Genomic DNA, 25,243 nt, shown 5'->3' on the forward strand with positions numbered 1-25,243 from the left:
TTTAAAACCAGGGGTTTGCCAACAACGGAAATGACAAAGACCAAGAACCCACCGTTGAGGCAGCCCGATTCGTCGCTGTGGTCGGGACAGTCGTCCGCCTTGTTGCACTGCTTGGTGCCGTGGATGCAAGAACCGTCGCCACACTGGAACTCGTCAGGGCGGCACGTCAGCACAGCTGTGTGACACAAAAAAAACAAGGGAATGTTTTTTTTTTAATCCTTTCTAGAAGAACAGGAGCAAGACTAGCATATTTTACGGACCATAGGGCGCACCGGGTAGCTGAAGTTCCTCGGGTGAATAAAGTAAAGTCCCTACACCGGTATGTTTTAGCGCTTTCATGGCGAGTCTACTGACGGATATAAGTAAGAACTTTACACTACTTTATATTAGAAATGGCAACAGTGGAGGATGAATGTCCCGCAACAAGAAGATAAAAGGAAAAGAAGAAGCTTATCGACTACGGTGTCAACACGGACTACAAAGGCGGAAGGGCGCAATTTTTGTCCGAACAGTATTTTCCGGACCATAGGGCGCACCGGATTATAAGGTGCACTGCCGATGAATGGTCTATTTTCGATCTTTTTTCATATATAAGGCGCACCGGATTATAGGGCGCATTAAAGGAGTCATATTATTAATATTATTTTCTAAATGTAAAATACTTCTTCGTGGTCTACATAACACGTAATTCTGGTTCTTTGGTCAAAATGTCGCAGATCATTATCAGGCCGCTTTCTGACAGTCGCTTCAGGATGCGCCGTTTTTGTGGGCGGTCTTATTTACGTCTTCTCCCCCGTTATCTTTGTTGTAGCGGTGTAGCGTGCAAGGACGAGAGTGGAAGAAGTGTCAAAAAGATGGAGCTAACTGTTTTAATGACATTCAGACTTTACTTCAATCAACAACGGATCCGGAAACAACAAAGCCGGAAATGTGTCCCGTAAAAAAAACGTCTGACCGGAACTCTCGAATAACTAAAGTTCCTCGGGTGAATAACGTAAAGTCACCACACCGGTAGGTTTTAGCGCTTTCATGTCGAGTTTACTGACAGATATAAGTAAGAACTTTACACTACTTTATATTAGAAATGGCAACAGTGGAGGATGAATGTCCCGTAACAAGAAGATAAGAGGAAACGAAGAATCTTATCGACTACGGCGTCAACACGGACTACAAAGGCGGATTGGCGCAATTTTTGGCCAAACTGGAATGCCAGTTAGAAAATACAGTATTTTCCGGACCATAGAGCGCACCGGATTATAAGGCGCACTGCCGATGAATGGTCCGTTTTCGATCTTTTTGCATTTATAAGGCGCATTAAAGGAGTCATATTAATATTATTTTTTAAATGTAAAATACTTTCTTGTGGTCTACATAACATGTAATGGTGGTTCTTTGGTCAAAATGTTGCAGATCATTTTAGAGCCGCTTTCTGACAGTCGCTTCAGGATGCACCGTTTTTGTGGGCGGGTCTTATATACGTCTTCTCCCCTATCATTTTTTTTGTAGCGGTGTAGCGTGCAAGGACGAGAGTGGAAGAAATGTCAGAAAAATGGAGCTAACTGTTTTAATGACATTCAGACTTTACTTCAATCAACAACGGATCCGGAAACAACAAAGCCGGAAATGTGTCCCTTGAAAAAACGTCCAACCGGAACTCTCGAATAACTAAGGTTCCTCGGGTGAATAACATAAAGTCACCACACCGGTATGTTTTAGCGCTTTCATGTCGAGTTTACTGACAGATATAAGAAAGAACTTTACACTACTTTATATTAGAAATGGCGACTGGAAGATGAATGTCCCGTAAAATGAAGATAAGAGGAAAAGAAGAAGCTTATCGACTACGGCGTCAATACGGACTACAAAGGCGGAAGGGCGCAATTTTTGGCCGAACAGTATTTTCCGGACCATAGGGCGCACCGGATTATAAGGTGCACTGCCGATGAATGGTCTATTTTCGATCTTTTTTCATATATAAGGCGCACCGGATTATAGGGCGCATTAAAGGAATCATATTATTATTATTATTTTCTAAATGTAAAATACTTCTTCGTGGTCTACATAACATGTAATTCTGGTTCTTTGATCAAAATGTTGCAGATCATTATCAAGCCGCTTTCTGACAGTCGCTTCAGGACGCGCCGTTTTTGTGGGCGGGTCTTATATACGTCTTCTCCCCCGTCATTTTTGTTGTAGCGGTGTAGCGTGCAAGGACGAGAGTGGAAGAAGTGTCAAAAAGATGGCGCTAACTGTTTTAATGACATTCAGACTTTACTTCAATCAACAATGGATCCGGAAACAACAAAGCTGGAAATGTGTCCCTTGAAAATACGTCCAACCGGAACTCTCGAATAAGTAAAGTTCCTCTGGTGAATAATGTAAAGTCACCACACCGGTATGTTTTAGCGCTTTCATGTCGAGTTTACTGACAGATATAAGTAAGAACTTTACACTACTTTATATTAGAAATGGCGACAGTGGAAGATGAATGTCCCGTAACAAGAAGATGAAAGGAAAAGAAGAAGTTTATCGACTACGGCGTCAACACGGACTACAAAGGCAGAAGGGCGCAATTTTTGGCCGAACTGTATTTTCCGGACCATAGGGCGCACCAGATTATAAGGTGCACTGTCGATGAATGGTCTATGTTCGATCTTTTTTCATATATAAGGCGCACCGGATTATAGGGCCCATTAAAGGAGTCATATTATTATTATTATTTTCTAAATGTAAAATACTTTCTTGTGGTCTACATAACATGTAATGGTGGTTCTTTGGTCAAAATGTCGCAGGCCGCTTTCTGACAGTCGCTTCAGGATGCACCGTTTTTGTGGGCGGGTCTTATTTACGTCTTCTCCCCCGTCATCCTTGTTGCAGCGGTGTAGCGTGCAAGGACGAGAGTGGAAGAAGTGTCAAAAAGATGGGGCTAACTGTTTTAATGACATTCGGACTTTACTTCAATCAACAACGGATCCGTGAAAAAACGTCCGACCGGAAAACTCTCGAATAACTAAAGTTCCTCGGGTGAATAATGTAAACTCGCTACACCGGTATGTTTTAGCGCTTTCATGGCGGGAATACTGACGAATATTAGCAAGAACTTTACACTACTTTATATTAGAAATGGCGACAGTTAGAAAAAAGAAGCTTATCGACTAACAACTACAAAGGCGGACACGCGCAATTTTTCAGGACTTATGCAGATCCCAAATACAGATCAGCAGGTAGCAGAAAGTACGAAATGTTGCTTTTGCATAACATTGCGAAACAAATGGATTTTTGAGCGCCGCGTGTAATGTTCTACACTTTCAATGGAACATATAAAATGCTGATGTTCTTTACTTGTAGTTTGTTCTCCCGGGATGCAAACAGACTTTTCCTTATGAAGGTGTCTGTTACTCCATTATGTATCTACTTTGTGTTGATGGAGTCGCATGGTCCTAATGCCCTCCAGCTCGGCCTCACTCCGCCTCCCGAGACAAGAACTTGGACTCGGTGTGGACTCTGCATGTGAAACCATGGCAACGCCTGACCCGTGTTACCCGATGACGAATGGAAAGTGACAAGTTGTCAAGAATGAAGGCCAGGGAGAAGAAGACCGTGCACCTGATATCTGGTACAAGAGCAGGTGTCAAGGTGCTTGAAATGACATTTAAAAAACAAAAATAGAACCAGCGGGCTTATGTTAGCGGAAGTGCTTTAACAGATTTTTTTTCTCCAAGCGACGTTTGAAAGTTTTACAATATAACTAAAACAATTCTTACTAGCTAAACTGTGACATTTGTGATGTCTGTAGGAGTGTTTTTGTGCATATTTGTACGTGCTATCGTAATCTAACGTTGTTAGCATTAGCTAATATGTCTGTATGGCCTTATTTTTGTATTGTTTCAGTTTCGCAAATTCCTCAGTAAATCCACCAAAACGTCACCGTGGATTTACTGCGTCTGGTTAGCTGATTGGAGAGCTAACTTGTGCAGCTAGTGGGTCCATGACCATGACTTCTGTTTTGTTTGATCAGCCGTTTTACTGCCCTGTTACAGACACCATTAATGTATATAAATAAACACATAATACACAATATTTCTCTGTAAATATCTCATTTAAAAATGTATATATCTGTGACGTACAAGTGTGTCCTGCTGCTTAAGCTTTGAATCGGAAGCACAAGTGCCGTCCATAGCGTTCCTACTCGTATGTATTCTTCATTCATCGCTCCAAGCGACGTTTGGAAGTTTTAAAATATAACTAAAACTATTCTTACTCACTTACTTACTACTGTGTTTTCATGCATATTTGTACGTGCTAACGTATTGTAATCAATCTAACGTTGTTAGCATCAGCTAATATTTTTGTATTGTTTCAGTTTTACAAATTCCTCAGTAAATTCACCGAAATGTCATCGTGGATTTACTGCGTCTGGTTAGCTGATTGGAGCGCTAACTTGCGCGACTCGTGGGTCCATGACCGTGACTTCTGTTTTGTTTGATCAGCCGTTTTACTGCCCTGTTACAGACACAATTAAGGTATGTAAATAAACACAATATACACAATATTTCTGTGTAAATATTTCATAAAAAAATGTATAAATCAGTGACTTACAAGTGTTTCCTGCTGATTAAAAGCTTTGAACCGGAAGCACAAGCGCCGTCCATAGCGTTTCTACTCGTATTTATTCTTCGTTCATGGCTCCAAGCGACGTTTGGAAGTTTTACAATATAACTAAAACTATTCTTACTCACTTACTTACTACTGTGTTTTCATGCATATTTGTACGTGCTAACGTATTGTAATCAATCTAACGTTGTTAGCAGTAGATAATATTTTTGTATTGTTTCAGTTTTACAAATTCCTCCGTAAATTTACCAAAACGTCACCGTGGATTTACTGCGTCTGGTTAGCTGATTGGAGAGCTAACTTGTGCAGCTAGTGGGTCCATGACCGTGACTTCTGTTTTGTTTGATCAGCCGTTTTACTGCCCTGTTACAGACACCATTAATGTATGTAAATAAACACATAATACACAATATTTCTGTGTAAATATCTCATTTAAAAACGTATATATCTGCGACTTACAAGTGTTTCCTGCTGCTTACAGCTTTGAACCGGAAGCACAAGTGCCGTCCATAGCGTTTCTACTCGTATGTATTCTTCATCCATCGCTCTAAGCGACGTTTGGAAGTTTTACAATATAACTAAAACTATTCTTACTCACTTACTTACTACTGTGTGATGTCTGAAGGAGTGTTTTCATGCATATTTGTACGTGCTAACGTATTGTAATCAATCTAACGTTGTTAGCATCAGCTAATATTTTTGTATTGTTTCAGTTTTACAAATTCCTCAGTAAATCCACCAAAATGTCATGGTGGATTTACTGCGTCTGGTTAGCTGATTGGAGAGCTAACTTGCGCGGCTCGTGGGTCCATGACCGTGACTTCTGTTTTGTTGGATCAGCCGTTTTACTGCCCTGTTACAGACACCATTAAGGTATGTAAATAAACACAATATACACAATATTTCTGTGCAAATATCTCATTTAAAAACGTATATATCTGCGACTTACAAGTGTTTCCTGCTGCGTAAAGCTTTGAACCGGAAGCACAAGCGCCGTCCATAGCGTTTCTACTCGTATTTATTCTTCATTCATCGCTCCAAGCGACGTTTGGAAGTTTTAAAATATAACTAAAACTATTCTTACTCACTTACTTACTACTGTGTTTTCATGCATATTTGTACATGCTAACGTATTGTAATCAATCTAACGTTGTTAGCATTAGCTAATATTTTTGTATTGTTTCAGTTTTCCAAATTCCTCAATAAATTCACCAAAATGTCACAGTGGATTTACTGTGTCTGGTTAGCTGATTGGAGAGCTAACTTGTGCAGCTAGTGGGTCCATGACCGTGACTTCTGTTTTGTTTGATCAGCCGTTTTACTGCCCTGTTACAGACACCATTAAGGTATGTAAATAAACACAATATACACAATATTTCTGTGCAAATATCTCATTTAAAAACGTATATATCTGCGACTTACAAGTGTTTCCTGCTGCGTAAAGCTTTGAACCGGAAGCACAAGTGCCATCCATAGCGATTCTACTCGTATTTATTCTTCATTCATCGCTCCAAGCGACGTTTGGAAGTTTTAAAATATAACTAAAACTATTCTTACTCACTTACTTACTACTGTGTTTTCATGCATATTTGTACATGCTAACGTATTGTAATCAATCTAACGTTGTTAGCAGTAGCTAATATTTTTGTATTGTTTCAGTTTTACAAATTCCTCAGTAAATTCACCAAAATTTCATGGTGGATTTACTGCGTCTGGTTAGCTGATTGGAGCGCTAACTTGCGCTGCTCGTGGGTCCATGACCGTGACTTCTGTTTTGTTTGATCCCCCGTTTTACTGCCCTGTTATGGACACAATTAAGGTATGTAAATAAACACAATATACACAATATTTCTGTGTAAATATTTCATTAAAAAATGTATAAATCAGTGACTTACAAGTGTTTCCTGCTGCGTAAAGCTTTGAACTGGAAGCACAAGTGCCGTCCATAGCGTTTCTACTCGTATTTATTCTTCATTCATCGCTCCAAGCGACGTTTGGAAGTTTTAAAATATAACTAAAACTATTCTTACTCACTTACTTACTACTGTGTGATGCCTGAAGGAGTGTTTTCATGCATATTTGTACGTGCTAATGTATTGTAATCAATCTAACGTTGTTAGCATTGGCTAATATTTTTGTATTGTTTCAGTTTTCCAAATTCCTCAGAAAATTCACCAAAACGTCATCGTGGATTTACTGCGTCTGGTTAGCTGATTGGAGAGATAACTTGGGCGGCTAGTGGGTCCATGACCATGACTTCTGTTTTGTTTGATCAGCCGTTTTACTGCCCTGTTACAGACACCATTAAGGTATGTAAATAAACACAATATACACAATATTTCTGTGTAAATATCCCATTTAAAAATGTATAAATCAGTGACTTACAAGTGTTTCCTGCTGCGTAAAGCTTTGAACCGGAAGCACAAGCGCCGTCCATAGCGATTCTACTCGTATGTATTCTTCATTCATCGCTCCAAGCGACGTTTGGAAGTTTTAAAATATAACTAAAACTATTCTTACTCACTTACTTACTACTGTGTGATGCCTGGAGGAGTGTTTTCATGCATATTTGTACGTGCTAACGTATTGTAATCAATCTAACGTTGTTAGCATTAGCTAATATTTTTGTATTGTTTCAGTTTTACAAATTCCTCAATAAATTCACCAAAATGTCACAGTGGATTTACTGCGTCTGGTTAGCTGATTGGAGAGCTAACTTGCGCGACTCGTGGGTCCATGACCGTGACTTCTGTTTTGTTTGATCAGCCGTTTTACTGCCCTGTTACAGACACAATTAATGTATGTAAATAAACACAATATACAGAATAATTATGTGTAAATAACTCATGCAAACGTATAAACTTGCAGCTAAGATATGGGAAAAAAAGAAACTCACGGCAGTCGGACTCGTCGGACTTGTCCTTGCAGTCGGGGTCGCCGTCACACTTCCAGCCGAGTCGGACACACTCGCCGTTGGCGCAGCGGAACTCCCCCGCCGTGCAGTTGGCCCGGCGGTGGGCGGGATGGACGCCGTCGGCGCCGCAGCGTTCGGGCCCCTCGTCCGAGCCGTCGGCGCAGTCCGGGTCCCCGTCGCAGCTCCACATGAGCGGCACGCACTCGGAGGTGTTGCAGCGCAGGTGGTTGGGGCCGCAGGTGAGCGGCGAGGCGCACTTCAGCTCGTCGCTGCCGTCCCCGCAGTCGTCGTCGCCGTCGCAGGAGTGGGCGGCGGCCAAGCACTTGCGGTTGGCGCACATGAACTCGCCGCCGGGGCAGGCTTTGGCATCTGGAGGACGCACGGAGAAGAACGCGTTTGAAGGAGGCAGGAAGTGACAAAAAGGGGGAATACGTGTCAGGATAATTAGATCAGGTTCGAGTCCTTCTGGCACTTTGCTCGTCAGTCATGGCGTCCACAGTACACCCCCGCTAAATATGCGTGGAATTTAGTAGGCTTCTTAATGTGGAATAAAACAATCATGGCTGCCTAAAAGCCTAACATGACCCACTTCTTTCACATGGTGACAACAAGGAAGACTGGAGGAGAACATGTTCCACTCATATCAAGTGGAGGAGAACATGTTCCACTCATATTAAGTACAGGAGATCATGTTCAACTCATATCAAGTGGAGGAGAACATGTTCCACTCATATCAAGTGGAGGAGAACATGTTCCACTCATATCAAGTGGAGGAGAACATGTTCCACTCATATCAAGTGGAGGAGAACATGTTCCACTCATATCAAGTGGAGGAGAACATGTTCCACTCATATCAAGTGGAGGAGAACATGTTCCACTCATATCAAGTGGAGGAGAACATGTTCCACTCATATCAAGTGGAAGAGAACATGTTCCACTCATATCAAGTGGAGGAGAACATGTTCCACTCATATCAAGTGGAGGAGATCATGTTCCACTCATATCAAGTGGAGGAGAACATGTTCCACTCATATCAAATAATAATAATAATAATAATTACAATAATAGACCATTTTTGATGTAGAATCTTAAATTAATGCTTGGACATTTACACAACAATAATAATAATAATGATAATAATAATAATAATAATAATAACAACAATAACAATTATATAAGTTTTTCGGTGTAGAATCGCATATTAATGCTTGGACATTCACAAATTAATAATAATTTTTATTATTATTATTATTACAATAATATACCATGTTTTGGTATAGAATCTTAAAAATAATGCCTGGACAATTTCACAATAATAATAATAATAATACTAATAATAATAATAGATATGTTTTTGGGTGTAGAATCTAATATAAATGTTTGGACATTCAAAAAATAATAATAATATTAATAATAATGATAACAAAATTATTAAATACAAGTTTTTGGTGTAGAATCTAATATAAATGTTTTGACATTCACAAAATAACAATAATATTAATAATAATGATAACAAAATATTAAATACAAGTTTTTGGTGTAGAATCTAATATAAATGTTTTGACATTCACAAAATAACAATAATATTAATAATAATGATAACAAAATATTAAATACAAGTTTTTGGTGTAGAATCTAATATAAATGTTTGGACATTCACAAAATAATAATAATATTAATAATAATGATAACAAAATTATTAAATACAAGTTTTTGGTGTAGAATCTTTTATTATTGCTTGGACAATGAGACTATTCTAAATATATTTCTCACAGTCAGAAGGATTAAGGCCAAGCTCACATCCTGAAAAGCACCGAAAATAAACATTTAAATATTTTTTTTTTCATGCAAACTCCCGCATTTTATTGATATATTTTTGCTGCTGGCTGTTCTTGAAAGTTGGCCGACAGCAAAGTAATCACATTAAGAACTGAAGACTTCAAAAGTAATCAGATTAAGAACTGAAGACTTCAAAAGTAACCAGATTAAGAACTGAAGACTTCAAAAAGGCAGACTTTTCAAGTCAACTCTTACAAAAATCACATTTCAATGAAAATGTTTTCCTTCTGGATGCATTTTTTGCTCCCATGAAAAAAGACAAGAATGTGGAATAATTGGACTGATCTCAGTCTGATCAGTTTGATCTCAGTCTGATCAGTTTGACAATCTGAGGACAAAGAAGAAGAAGAAGAGATGTTCTCTACAAGTATTGTTGCCATGCTGCTTTTACCAAAGTTGTGTCTCCAACACTTTCTAACTATTTAAGACTTCATTTTAATAATCTGATTGTTGTAATTAGAGAGATTTGGAACCAGATTCATATCCGATTGTTATAATTAGAAAGATTTGGAACCAGATGCATATCCGATTGTTATAATTAGAAAGATTTGGAACCAGATGCATATCCGATCGTTCTAATTAGAGAGATTTGGAACCAGATTCACATTCAATTGTTGTATATAGAGAGATTTGGAACCAGATTCATATCTGATTGTTGTAATTACAGACCTTGGGAAACATATTGATATCCTATTGTTCTAATTAGAAAGATTTGGATCCAGATTTACATCCGATTGTTCTAATTGCAGAGATTTGGAACCAGATTCATATCCAATGGTTCTAATTAGAGAGATTAGGAACCAGATTCATATCCGATTGTTCTAAGTAGAGAGATTTGGAACCAGATCCATAACCAATGGTTCTAATTTGAGAGATTTGGAACCAGATTTACATCTGATTGTTCTAATTAGAGAGATTTGGAGCCAGATTGATATCTGATTGTTCTAATTAGAGAGATTAGGAACCAGATTCATATACGATTGTTCTAAGTACAGAGATTTTGAACCAGATTCACATCAAGTTGGTTTAATTAGAGAAATTTGGAACCAGATTCACATCCGGTTGTTCTACCAGATTCATATCCAATTGTTGTAAATAGAGAGGTTTGGAACCAGACTCATATCCTATTGTTATAATTAGAAAGATTTGTAACCGGAGGCATATCCGATCGTTCTAATTAGAGAGATTTGGAACAAGATTCACATCCGGTTGTTCTAACTAGAAAGATTTAAAACCAGATTCACATCCCATTGTTCGAATTAGAGAGATTTGGAATCTGATTCATATCTAAAAGATGTAATTAGAGAGATTTGGAACCGGAATTACATCCGATTGTTCTAATTAGAGAGATTTGGAACCAGATTCATATCCGATTGATCTAATTAGAGAGATTTTGAAACAGATTAATATCTGATTGTTGTAATTAGAGATATTTGGAACCAGATTCATATCTAATTGTTAGAATTAGAGATATTTGGAAACATATTAAAGAGATTTGGAACCAGATTTACATCGTATTGTTCTAATAACAGAGATTTTGAACCAGATTCATATCCGATTGTTGTAAATAGAGAGGTTTGGAACCAGATGCATATCCGATTGTTCTAATTAGAGAGATTTGGAACCAGATTCACATCCGGTTGTTCTAACTAGAAAGATTTTGAACCAGATTCACATCTCATTGTTCGAATTAGAGAGATTTGGAATCTGATTCATATCTAAATGATGTAATTAGAGAGATTTGGAACCGGAATTACATCCGATTGTTCTAATTAGAGAGATTTAAAACCAGATTCATTACTGATTGATCTAATAGAGAGATTTTGAACCAGATTAATATCTGATTGTTGTAATTAGAGAGATTTGGAACCAGATTCATATCTGATTGTGATAATTAGAGATATTTGGAAACATATTCATATCCTATTCTAATTAAAGAGATTTGGAACCAGATTTACATCGTATTGTTCTAATAACAGAGATTTTGAACCAGATTCATATCCGATTGTTGTAAATTGAGAGGTTTGGTACCAGATTCATATCCGATTGTTATAATTAGAAAGATTTGGAACCAGATGCAGATCTGATTGTTCTAATTAGAGAGATTTGGAACCAGATTCACAACCGGTTGTTCTAACTAGAAAGATTTAGAACCGGATTCACATCCAATTGTTCGAATTAGAGAGATTTGGAATCTGATTCATATCTAAATGTTGTAATTAGAGAGATTTGGAACCGGAATTACATCCGATTGTTCTAATTAGAGAGATTTAAAACCAGATTCATAACTGATTGATCTAATAGAGAGATTTTGAACCAGATTAATATCTGATTGCTGTAATTAGAGAGATTTGGAACCAGATTCATATCTGATTGTGATAATTAGAGATATTTGGAAACATATTCATATCCTATTCTAATTAAAGAGATTTGGAACCAGATTTACATCGTATTGTTCTAATAACAGAGATTTTGAACCAGATTCATATCCGATTGTTGTAAATAGAGAGGTTTGGAACCAGACTCATATCCGATTGTTATAATTAGAAACATTTGGAACCAGATGCATATCCGATTGTTCTAATTAGAGAGATTTGGAACCAGATTCACATTCACTTGTTCTAATTAGAGAAATTTGGAAACAGATTCGTATTCGATTGTTTTAATTTGAGAGATTTTGAACCAGATTTACATCCGATTGTTTAATTAGAGATATTTGGAACCGGAATTACGTCCGATTGTTCTAATTAGAGAGATTTGGAACCAGATTCATATCCGATTGATCTAATTAGAGAGATTTTGAAACAGATTAATATCTGATTGTTGTAATTAGAGAGATTTGGAACCAGATTCTTGTCTGATTGTTATAATTAGAGATATTTGGAAACATATTCATATCCTATTCTAATTAAAGAGATTTGGAACCAGATTTACATCGTATTGTTGTATATAGAGAGATTTGGAACCAGATTCATACCAAGTTGGTTTAATTAGAGAAATTTGGAACCAGATTTGCATCCAATTGTTCTAATTAGAGAGATTTGGAACCAGATTCACATTCAATTGTTGTATATAGAGAGATTTGGAACCAGATTCATATCTGATTGTTGTAATTACAGACCTTGGGAAACATATTGATATCCTATTGTTCTAATTAGAAAGATTTGGATCCAGATTTACATCTGATTGTTCTAATTGCAGAGATTTGGAACCAGATTCATATCCAATGGTTCTAATTAGAGAGATTAGGAACCAGATTCATATCCGATTGTTCTAAGTAGAGAGATTTGGAACCAGATCCATAACAAATGGTTCTAATTTGAGAGATTTGGAACCAGATTTACATCTGATTGTTCTAATTAGAGATATTTGGAACCAGATTGATATCTGATTGTTCTAATTAGAGAGATTAGGACCCAGATTCATATACGATTGTTCTAAGTACAGAGATTTTGAACCAGATTCACATCAAGTTGGTTTAATTAGAGAAATTTGGAACCAGATTCACATCCGGTTGTTCTACCAGATTCATATCCAATTGTTGTAAATAGAGAGGTTTGGAACCAGACTCATATCCGATTGTTATAATTAGAAAGATTTGAAACCGGATGCATATCCGATCGTTCTAATTAGAGAGATTTGGAACAAGATTCACATCCGGTTGTTCTAACTAGAAAGATTTAAAACCAGATTCACATCCCATTGTTCGAATTAGAGAGATTTGGAATCGGATTCATATCTAAAAGATGTAATTAGAGAGATTTGGAACCGGAATTACATCCGATTGTTCTAATTAGAGAGATTTGGAAACAGATTCATATCCGATTGATCTAATTAGAGAGATTTTGAAACAGATTAATATCTGATTGTTGTAATTAGAGAGATTTGGAACCAGATTCATATCTGATTGTGATAATTAGAGATATTTGGAAACATATTCATATCCTATTCTAATTAAAGAGATTTGGAACCAGATTTACATCGTATTGTTCTAATAACAGATATTTTGAACCAGATTCATATCCGATTGTTGTAAATAGAGAGGTTTGGAACCAGACTCATATCCGATTGTTATAATTAGAAACATTTGGAACCAGATGCATATCCGATTGTTCTAATTAGAGAGATTTGGAACCAGATTCACATTCACTTGTTCTAATTAGAGAAATTTGGAAACAGATTCGTATTCGATTGTTTTAATTTGAGAGATTTTGAACCAGATTTACATCCGATTGTTTAATTAGAGATATTTGGAACCGGAATTACGTCCGATTGTTCTAATTAGAGAGATTTGGAACCAGATTCATATCCGATTGATCTAATTAGAGAGATTTTGAAACAGATTAATATCTGATTGTTGTAATTAGAGAGATTTGGAACCAGATTCATATCCGATTGATCTAATTAGAGAGATTTTGAAACAGATTAATATCTGATTGTTGTAATTAGAGAGATTTGGAACCAGATTCTTGTCTGATTGTTATAATTAGAGATATTTGGAAACATATTCATATCCTATTCTAATTAAAGAGATTTGGAACCAGATTTACATCGTATTGTTCTAATAACAGAGATTTTGAACCAGATTCATATCCGATTGTTATAATTAGAAAGATTTGGAACCAGATTCATATCCGATTGTTTTAATCAGAGAGATTTGGAACCAGATTCACATCCGGTTGTTCTAACTAGAAAGATTTAGAACCAGATTCACATCCCATTGTTCGAATTAGAGAGATTTGCAATCTGATTCATATCTGATTGATGTAACTAGAGAGATTTGGAACCAGATTTACATCCGATTGTTTAATTTGACAGATTTGGAACCGGAATTACATCCGATTGTTCTAATTAGAGAGATTTGGAACCAGATTAATATCTGATTGTCGTAAATAGAGATATTTTGAACCAGATTAATATCTGATTGTCGTAAATAGAGCAATTTATAACCAGATTCCTATTCGATTGTTATAATTAGAGAGATTTGGAACCAGATTCACACCTGATTGTTCTAATTAGAGATTTTTGTAACCAGATTTACTTGTGATTGTTCTAATTACAGAGATTTGGAACCAGATTTACATCCAATTGTTCTAATTACAGAGATTTGAAACATGATTCACATTCACATTCACTTGTTCCAATTAGAGAGATTTGGAACCAAATTCAAATCCTGTTGTTCTAACTAGAAAGATTTAGAACCAGATTCACATCTGATTGTTCGAATTAGAGAGATTTGGAATCTGATTCATATCTGATTGATGTAATTAGAGAGATTTGGAACCAGATTCATATCCGATTGATGTAATTAGAGAGATTTGGAACCAGATTCATATCCGATTGTTGTTATTATTCAGTGTTTTATTGTTCATAGTTAATATTGTGAATCCCACTTAGTTTATTTTCATGTACATTCTGGGTGTCAGTCAGTCAAAAACTGTAAAATTCCATTCCGTTTTTTTGTTATTTTTTAGGTGGTCTGTTTTTAGAACATTGTGACTTTTGGTGAGACGAGAACCACAACGGAGTCTTTTCTCCAAGGACAAGACAGCAAAACGCCGTCGCAGCTAAGAAGGTTTTAGCACTCCAGTCAATTACCGAAGCGTTTACGTCTGCCGTGAAGGATTCAGTTTTTTTGCGCCCCCCCCCACCCCCCCCCCCACGAACAAACTAACTAACCCACTCAGGAAAAACAAACACCTGCATCCCCCTCTTTTATTCCCTGAGTGTATTTTTTCTCTCCCACACGTCATTTTGCAGGATCTTCAAAGTCTAAAGACCGCCTGACAGCCTCACTCTCCTCCACTTGGGGTGCAGTGGCACGGGGGTGAGGGGGGTGTGATTCTTCACGGTGCCTCGGAAGTAGGCCAGCGCCGGGGGGGGGGTGTTAAGGGGGCGGGGGGGGTGTTAAGGGGGCGGGGCTGATGGCGAAGCCGTCTTATTGGCTGGTGCGGCAGTGATGTCGGGCCCCAAAGGCCCCTGGAGAAGACTTCTAGTTGGAAGTGTCGTGGCGGAAACCTCAACAGAAGACTTGGAGGATGGCCCCGAGTCTGAAGGGGCCTTTTTTGTGGGTGTAAACACTTTGGAACCAGATTCACATCCGATTGTTCTAATTATCTAATGAGAGAGATTTGGAACCAGATCCATATCTGATTGTCGCAATTAGAGAGATTTGGAACCAGATTTATATCCGATTGTTCTAATTATTTAATGAAAAAGATTTGGAACCAGATCCATATCTGATTGTAGCAACTGGAGAGATTTGGAACCAGATTTATATCCGATTGTTCTAATTATCTAATTAGAGAGATTTGGAACCAGATCCATATCTGATTGTCGCAATTAGAGAGATTTGGAACCAGATTTATATCCGATTGTTCTAATTATTTAATGAAAAAGATTTGGAACCAGATCCATATCTGATTGTAGCAACTAGAGAGATTTGAAACCAGATTCATATCCGATTATTCTAATTATCTAATGAAAGAGATTTGTAACCAAATCCATATCAGATTGTCGCAATTAGAAAGATTTGGAACCAGATTCATATCCGATTGTTCTAATTATCTAATGAGAGAGATATGGAACCAGATCCATATCTGATTGTAGCAATTAGAGAGATTGGAAACTGATTCCTATCTGATTATTCTAATTACCCAATTAGAGAGATTTGTAACCAAATCCATATCTGATTGTCGCAATTAGAGAGATTTGGAACCAGATTCATATCCGATTGTTCTAATTGTCTAATTAGAGAGATTTGGAACCAAATCCATATCTGATTGTAGAATTTATAGAGATTTGGAACCAGATACATATCTGATTGTTCTAATTATCTAATGAGAGAGATTTGGAACCAGATCCATATCTGATTGTAGCAATTAGAGAGATTTGGAACCATATTCCTATCTGATTGTTCTAATTATCTAATGAGAGAGATTTGGAACCAGATCGATATCTGATTTAACAATTAGAGAGATTTGAAACCAGATTCATATCTGATTGTTCTAATTATCTAATGAGAGAGATTTGGAACCACATCCATATCTGATTGTAGCAATTAAGAGAGATTTGGAACCAAATTCATATCCGATTGTTCTAATTGTCTAATTAGAGGGATTTGGAACCAGATCCATATCTGATTGTAGCAATTAGAGAGATTTGGAACAGATTCACATCCGATTATTCTAATTATCTAATGAGAGAGATTTGGAACCAGATTTATATGCGACTTGTCCAGGGTGTACCCCGCCTTCCGCCCGATTGTAGCTGAGATAGGCGCCAGCGCCCCCCGCGACCCCGAAAGGGAATAAGCGGTAGAAAATGGATGGATGGATGTTCTAATTATCTAATGTGAGAGATTTGGAACCAGATCCATATCTGATTGTCGCAATTAGAGAGATTTGGAACCAGATTCACATCCGATTGTTCTAATTATCTAATGAGAGAGATTTGGAACCAGATCTATATCTGATTTAACAATTAGAGAGATTTGAAACCAGATTCATATCTGATTGTTCTAATTATCTAATGAGAGAGATTTGGAACCAGATCCGTTTCTGATTTAACAATTAGAGAGATTTGAAAGCAGATTCATATCCGATTGTTCTAATTATCTAATTAGAGAGATTTGGAACCAGATCCATATCTGATTGTAGCAATTAAGAGAGATTTGGAACCAGATTCCTATCCGATTGTTCTAATTATCTAATGAGAGAGATTTGGAACCAGATCCGTTTCTGATTTAACAATTAGAGAGATTTGAAACCAGATTCATATCTGATTGTTCTAATTATCTAATTAGCGAGATTTGTAACCAAATCCATATCAGATTGTAGCAATTAGAGGGATTTGAAACCAGATTCATATCCGATTGTTCTATTTGTCTAATTAGAGAGATTTGGAACCAGATCCATATCTGATTGTAGCAATTAAAGAGATTTGGAACCAGATTCACATCCGATTGTTCTAATTATCTAATGAGAGAGATTTGGAACCAGATTTATATCCGATTGTTCTAATTATCTAATGTGAGAGATTTGGAACCAGATCCATATCTGATTGTCGCAATTAGAGAGATTTGGAACCAGATTCACATCCGATTGTTCTAATTATCTAATGAGAGAGATTTGGAACCAGATCCATATCTGATTTAACAATTAGAGAGATTTGGAACCAGATTTATATCCGATTGTTCTAATTATCTAATGTGAGAGATTTGGAACCAGATCCATATCTGATTGTCGCAATTAGAGAGATTTGGAACCAAATTCATATCCGATTGTTCTAATTGTCTAAATAGAGAGATTTGGAACCAAATCCATATCTGATTGTAGAAATTAGAGAGATTTGGAACCAGATTCACATCCAATTGTTCTAACTATCTAATTAGAGATTTGGAACCAAATCCATATTTGACTGTAGCAATTAGAGAGATTTGGAACCAGATTCACATCTGATTGTTGTAAATAAAGAGATGTAGAACCAGATTCATATCCGATAGTTTCTAATTAGAGAGATTTGGAACCAGATTCACATCCGATTGTTTTAATCATCCAATTAAAAAGATTTGGAACCAGATCTATATCTGATTGTAGCAATTAGAGAGATTTGGAACCAGATTCATATCCGATTGTTGTAAATAAAGAGATGTTGAAGCAGATTAATATCCGATTGTTCTAATCAGAGGGATTTGGAACCAGATTCACATCAAGTTGTTTTAATTAGCGAGATTTGGAACGAGATTCACATTCGATTGTTCTAATAAGAGATATTTGGAACCAGATCCATATCTGATTTAACAATTAGAGAGATTTGAAACCAGATTCATATCCGATTGTTCTAATTGTCTAATTAGAGAGATTTGGAACCAGATCCATATCTGATTGTAGCAATTTAAGAGATTTGGAACCAGATTCCTATCCGATTATTCTAATTATCTAATGAGAGAGATTTGGAACCAGATCCATATCAGATTGTAGCAATTAGAGAGATTTGGAACCAGATTCATATCCGATTGTTCTATTTGTCTAATTAGAGAGATTTGGAACCAGATCCATATCTGATTGTAGCAATTAGAGAGATTTGGAACCAGATTCACATCCGATTGTTCTAATTATCTAATGAGAGAGATTTGGAACCAGATTTATATACGATTGTTCTAATTATCTAATGAGAGAGATTTGGAACCAGATCCGTTTCTGATTTAACAATTAGAGAGATTTGAAACCAGAATTATATCTGATTGTTCTAATTATCTAATGAGAGAGATTCGGAACCACATCCATATCTGATTGTAGCAATTAAGAGAGATTTGGAACCAGATTCCTATCCGATTGTTCTAATTATCTAATGAGAAAGATTTGGAACCAGATCCATATCTGATTGTAGCAACTAGAGAGATTTGAAACCAGATTCATATCCGATTGTTCCAATAATCTAATTAGAGAGATTTGGAACCTGATCCATATCAGATTGTAGCAATTAGAGAAATTTGGAACCAGATTCATATCCGATTGTCCTAATTGTCTAATTAGAGAGATTTGGAACCAAATCCATATCTGATTGTAGAAATTAGAGAGATTTGGAACCAGATTCACATCCGATTGTTTTAATTATCCAATTAAAAAGATTTGGAACCAGATCTATATCTGATTGTAGCAATTAGAGAGATTTGGAACCAGATTCATATCCTATTGTTGTAAATAAAGAGATGTAGAAGCAGATTAATATCCAATCGTTCTAATCATAGGGATTTGGAACCAGATTCACATCAAGTTGTTTTAATTAGCGAGATTTGGAACGAGATTCACATTCGATTGTTCTAATTAGAGATGTTTGGAAACAGATCCATATCTGATTTAACAATTAGAGAGATTTGAAACCAGATTCATATCCGATTGTTCTAATTGTCTATTTAGAGAGATTTGGAACCAGATCCATATCTGATTGTAGCAATTAAGAGAGATTTGGAACCAGATTCCTATCCGATTGTTCTAATTATCTAATGAGAAAGATTTGGAACCAGATCTATATCTGATTGTAGCAACTAGAGAGATTTGAAACCAGATTCATATCCGATTATTCTAATTATCTAATGAGAGAGATTTGTAACCAAATCCATATCAGATTTTAGCAATTAGAGAGATTTGAAACCAGATACACATCCAATTGTTCTAAGTATCTAATGAGAGAGATTTGGAACCAGATCCATATCTGATTGTAGCAATTAGAGAGATTTGGAACCAGATTCACATCCGATTGTTCTATTTGTCTAATGAGAGAGATTTGGAACCAGATCTATATCTGAATGTCGCAATTAGAGAGATTTGAAACCAGATTTATATCCGATTGTTCTAATTATCTAATGAGAGAGATTTGGAACCCGATTTATATCCGATTGTTCTATTTGTCTAATTAGAGAGATTTGGAACCAGATCCATATCTGATTGTCGCAATTAGAGAGATTTGGAACCAGATTCATATCCGATTGTTCTAGTTATCTAATGAAAGACATTTGGAACCAGATCCATATCTGATTGTAGCAATTAGAGAGATTTGGAACCAGATTCCTATCCGATTGTTCTAATTATCTAATGAGAGAGATTTGGAACCAGATCCATATCCGATTTAACAATTAGAGAGATTTGAAACCTGATTCATATCCGATTGTTCTAATTGTCTAATTAGAGAGATTTGGAACCAAATCCATATCTGATTGTAGAAATTAGAGAGATTTGAAACCAGATTCACGTCCAATTGTTCTAACTATCTAATTAGAGATTTGGAACCAAATCCATATTTGACTGTAGCAATTAGAGAGATTTGGAACCAGATTCACATCTGATTGTTGTAAATAAAGAGATGTAGAACCAGATTCATATCCGATAGTTTCTAATTAGAGAGGTTTGGAACCAGATTCACATCCGATTGTTTTAATTATCCAATTAAAAAGATTTGGAACCAGATCTATATCTGATTGTAGCAATTAGAGAGATTTGGAACCAGATTCATATCCGATTGTTGTAAATAAAGAGATGTTGAAGCAGATTAATATCCGATTGTTCTAATCAGAGGGATTTGGAACCAGATTCACATCAAGTTGTTTTAATTAGAGAGATTTGGAACGAGATTCACATTCGATTGTTCTAATTAGAGATATTTGGAACCAGATCCATATCTGATTTAACAATTAGAGAGATTTGAAACCAGATTCATATCCGATTGTTCTAATTGTCTAATAAGAGAGATTTGGAATCAGATCCATATCTGATTGTAGCAATTAAAGAGATTTGGAACCAGATTCCTATCCGATTATTCTAATTATCTAATGAGAGAGATTTGTAACCAAATCCATATCAGATTGTAGCAATTAGAGAGATTTGGAACCAGATTCATATCCGATTGTTCTATTTGTCTAATTAGAGAGATTTGGAACCAGATCCATATCTGATTGTAGCAATTAGAGAGATTTGGAACCAGATTCACATCCGATTGTTCTAATTATCTAATGAGAGAGATTTGGAACCAGATTTATATCCGATTGTTCTATTTGTCTAATTAGAGAGATTTGGAACCAGATCCATATCTGATTGTCGCAATTAGAGGGATTTGGAACCAGATTTATATCCGATTGTTCTAATTATCTAATGAGAGAGATTTGGAACCAGATTTATATCCGATTGTTCTAATTATTTAATGAAAAAGATTTGGAACCAGATCCATATCTGATTGTAGCAACTAGAGAGATTTGAAACCAGATTCATATCCGATTATTCAAATTATCTAATGAAAGAGATTTGTAACCAAATCCATATCAGATTGTCGCAATTAGAGAGATTTGGAACCAGATTCATATCCGATTGTTCTAATTATCTAATGAGAGAGATATGGAACCAGATCCATATCTGATTGTAGCAACTAGAGAGATTGGAAACTGATTCCTATCTGATTATTCTAATTACCCAATTAGAGAGATTTGTAACCAAATCCATATCAGATTGTAGCAATTAGAGAGATTTGGAACCAGATTCATATCCGATTGTTCTATTTGTCTAATTAGAGAGATTTGGAACCAGATCCATATCTGATTGTAGCAATCAGAGAGATTTGGAACCAGATTCACATCCGATTGTTCTAATTATCTAATGAGAGAGATTTGTAACCAAATCCATATCAGATTGTAGCAATTAGAGAGAGTTGAAACCAGATTCATATCCGATTTTCACAGTTCACATGTTTCAACCGTTTTCGACCATTCCACCTTAGTTGGGACGACAAAAGTCATCTTCTTTTTTTCCGTACAAATTCCCGCTTTTCTCGAAATTCCAGGAATTCAGAAATTCAAACTGTTACTACCACAGCATTTTTCAACCGATTCCAAAAATTCCGACACCAACATATCATCTAGGACGGTTGTGCTAGTATCGATATTTTCCCAAATTCATGGTGTTCCAGATTTCCAGGAAATTTCCATTCAAATTAGCGCGCGTATTCATAGTTGCAACAAATTCTCAAAATTTGGAACCGTCTACTTACCTGATTCCGACTTTTCAACCATCCATATCGGGGGTCACCAACCTTTTGAAACCAAGAGCTACTTCTTGGGTACTGATTAATGCCAAGGGGCTACCAGTTTGATACACACTTCAATACATTGCCAGAAATAGCCAATTTGCTTAATTTACCTTTAATAAACAAATATATATATATATATATATATTTTTTTTTTTTTTAAATGGGTATTTCTGTCTGTCATTCCGTCGTACATTTTTTTTCCTTTCACGGAAAGTTTTTTGTAGAGAATAAATGATGAAAAAAACACTAAATTGAACGGTCTAAAAGAGGAGAAAACTGGAAAAAAATTAAAACAAAATTTTGAAACATAGTTTATCTTCAATTTTGACTTTTTAAAATTCAAAATGCAACCGATAAAAATTAAGAGAAAAACTAGCTAATTCTAATATTTTTGAAAAAATAAAAAAAATAATTTACGAAACATGATTAGTAAATTTTCCTGATTAAGATTAATTTTAAAATTTTGATGACATGTTTTAAATAAGTTAAAATCCAATCTGCACTTTGTTAGAATATATAACAAATTGGACCAGGCTATATTTCTAACAAAGACAAATCATTATTTCTTCTAGATTTTCCCGAACAAAAATTTTAAAAGGAATTCAAAAGACTTTGAAATAAGATTTAAATTTGATTCTTCAGATTTTTCTAAATTTGCCAGAATATTTTTTTTTGAATTTTAATCATAATAAGTTTGAAGAAATATTTCACAAATATTCTTCGTCGAAAAAACAGAAGCTAAATGAAAAATTTAAATAAAATTGAACATTGATTTAAATTGTCAGGAAAGAAAAGGAAGGAATTTAAAAGGTAAAAAATCATTTTTAAGGTTGTATTTTTTTTCTCAAAAATTGTCTTTCTGAAAGTTATAAGAAGCACAGTAAAAAAATAATGATAATTTATTTAAACAAGTGAAGACCAAGTCTTTAAAATATTTTCTTGGATTTTCAAATTCTATTTGAGTTTTGTCTCTCTTAGAATTAAAAATGTCGAGCAAAGCGAGACCAACTTCCTTGTAAATAAATACAATTTAAAAAATTGAGGCAGCTCACTGGTAAGTGCTGCTATTTCAGCTATTTTTAGAACAGGCCAGCGGGCGACTCATCTGGTCCTTACGGGCGACCTTGATACATCAAATGTAAAACAAGTTTTCCCTTTCCCAAAATCCCCAGTTTTTCCGAAATGTTTGGTAATTTTGGGAAACCATGAATGGAAAATCTATAATAAACTCCATATTCCACATTTCTCATCTGATTTGAACTGTTTCAGGTTCAAATCAGGGACAGGAATAGCAGGTAAGAGTGCACGGGAAGCTAAGGAAGTACTTAGCATAGAGGCAAGATATAAGAAATGCCAACGTGAGTGTTGCTTACCACAAACAAAGGATCAAGATCGAACGGAGGAAAAAGGCAGGCTTAAATAAGGACAATAATCAGGAGTCATAGGTGCGCGACAAAACCAGAGCAGGTGGAACAAAATCAGAAACTATGGTAACAAGGTAAATAAGGAAGAGCTAAACTAGGGTTCGGAAGAGTCCAGAAAAAAACAGAAAACACTAAAGGACTCAAAAACCAAACTAACATTTGATCCGGGCGGCGGATCCTAACAGAATGTCCAATATACGAACCTCTCTATATCCCACATTTCTCAACGGATTTGAACCGTTTCACCCTCCACTCACCCTGGACTTCCCCAGTTCTGAAAATTCCCTGATTACCCGCAATTACCAGGAATTGACCACCCTTGGAAATGAATGTGGTGCATATTGGTGAGTGTGTTGTCCACCCCGAGATGCAAGAAGACCAGAAGGGACAGGAGTAGCAGGTAAGAGCTTGGTTTAATATATAAAGAAAGATAAAACTGCTACAAAAACAGACAAAAGAAAACGCACGGGAAGCTAAGCGAAAACTTAGCACGGAAAACAGAGACCAAAAATGACGTCCCGAGCGCACGGGAAGCTAAGGAGCTACTTAGCATTGAGACAAGATATAGGAAAACACTGACATTTACAGATAAACACTGACATGTATTATTGATATATTGTTATTTACGGATAAACACTGACATGTATTATTGATATATTGTTATTTACGGATAAACACTGACATGTATTATTGATATATTGTTATTTACGGATAAACACTGACATGTATTATTGATATATTGTTACGTACGGATAAACACTGACATTTAATATTAATATATTGTTTTTTTACTGATAAACACAGATATTTAATATTGGTATATTGTTATTTACAGATAAACACTGACATTTACTATTAATATATTGTTATTTACAGATAAACACTGACATGTATTATTGATATATTGTTATTTACGGATAAACACTGACATGTATTATTGATATATTGTTATTTACGGATAAACACTGACATTTAATATGAATATATTGTTATGTACAGATAAACACTGACATTTAATATTAATTTATTGTTTTTTACTGATAAACACTGATATTTAATAGTGATATTTTGTTATCAACAGATAAACACTGACATGTATTATTGATATATTGTTGTTTACGGATAAACACTGACATTTAATATTGATATATTGTTTTTAACCGATAAACACTGACATTTGCTATTGATATATTGTTATTTACAGAGACACACTGACATTTACTATTGATATATTGTTATTTACAGAAAAACACTGACATGTATTATTGATGTATTGTTATTTAAAGATAAATACTCACAAGTATTATTGATATACTGTTATTTACAGATAAAAAAAAGACATTTATTATTGATGTATTGTTATTTACAGATAAACACTGACATTTAAAATGTATATGTTGTTATTTACAGATAAACACTGACATTTAATTTTGATATATTGTTATTTGCAGATAAACACTGACAATTACTATTGATATATTATTTATAGAAAAACACTGACATGTATTATTGATATATTGTTATCTAAAGATAAACACTCACGAGTATTATTGATATATTGATATTTACAGATAAAAAATGACATGTATTATTATTTACAGATAAACACTGGCATTTATTATTGATATATTGTTATTTACAGATAAACACTGACATTTACTATTGATATATTGTTACTTACGGATAAACACTGACATTTACTATTGATATATTGTTCTTTACAGATAAACACTGCCATTTATTATTTACATATTGTTAATTACAGATAAACACTGCCATTTATTATTTACATATTGTTAATTACAGATAAACACTAACATTTATTATTGATATATTGTTATTTACAGAAAAACACTGACATTTATTATTGATATAT

The 25,243-nt window shown here is 35.4% G+C and overlaps 1 protein-coding gene across 3 annotated transcripts in view; it reads right to left on the reverse strand.

The window, feature by feature from the left end:
- The window catches only part of LOC133552099 (low-density lipoprotein receptor-related protein 8-like), a 242,223-nt gene that overhangs the window by 91,214 nt on the left and 125,766 nt on the right, over positions 1-25,243 (reverse strand). For all 3 annotated transcript variants that reach the window (XM_061899427.1, XM_061899428.1, XM_061899426.1), the window contains exons 5-6: positions 7,511-7,897; positions 53-175 (exon numbers count right to left, since the gene is read on the reverse strand). In XM_061899427.1, the coding sequence (XP_061755411.1) occupies positions 53-175; positions 7,511-7,897 (510 nt within the window). The remainder of the gene's footprint in view (positions 1-52; positions 176-7,510; positions 7,898-25,243) is intronic.

Source organism: Nerophis ophidion, linkage group LG04 (assembly GCF_033978795.1).
Source record: "Nerophis ophidion isolate RoL-2023_Sa linkage group LG04, RoL_Noph_v1.0, whole genome shotgun sequence".
NCBI lineage: Eukaryota > Metazoa > Chordata > Actinopteri > Syngnathiformes > Syngnathidae > Nerophis > Nerophis ophidion.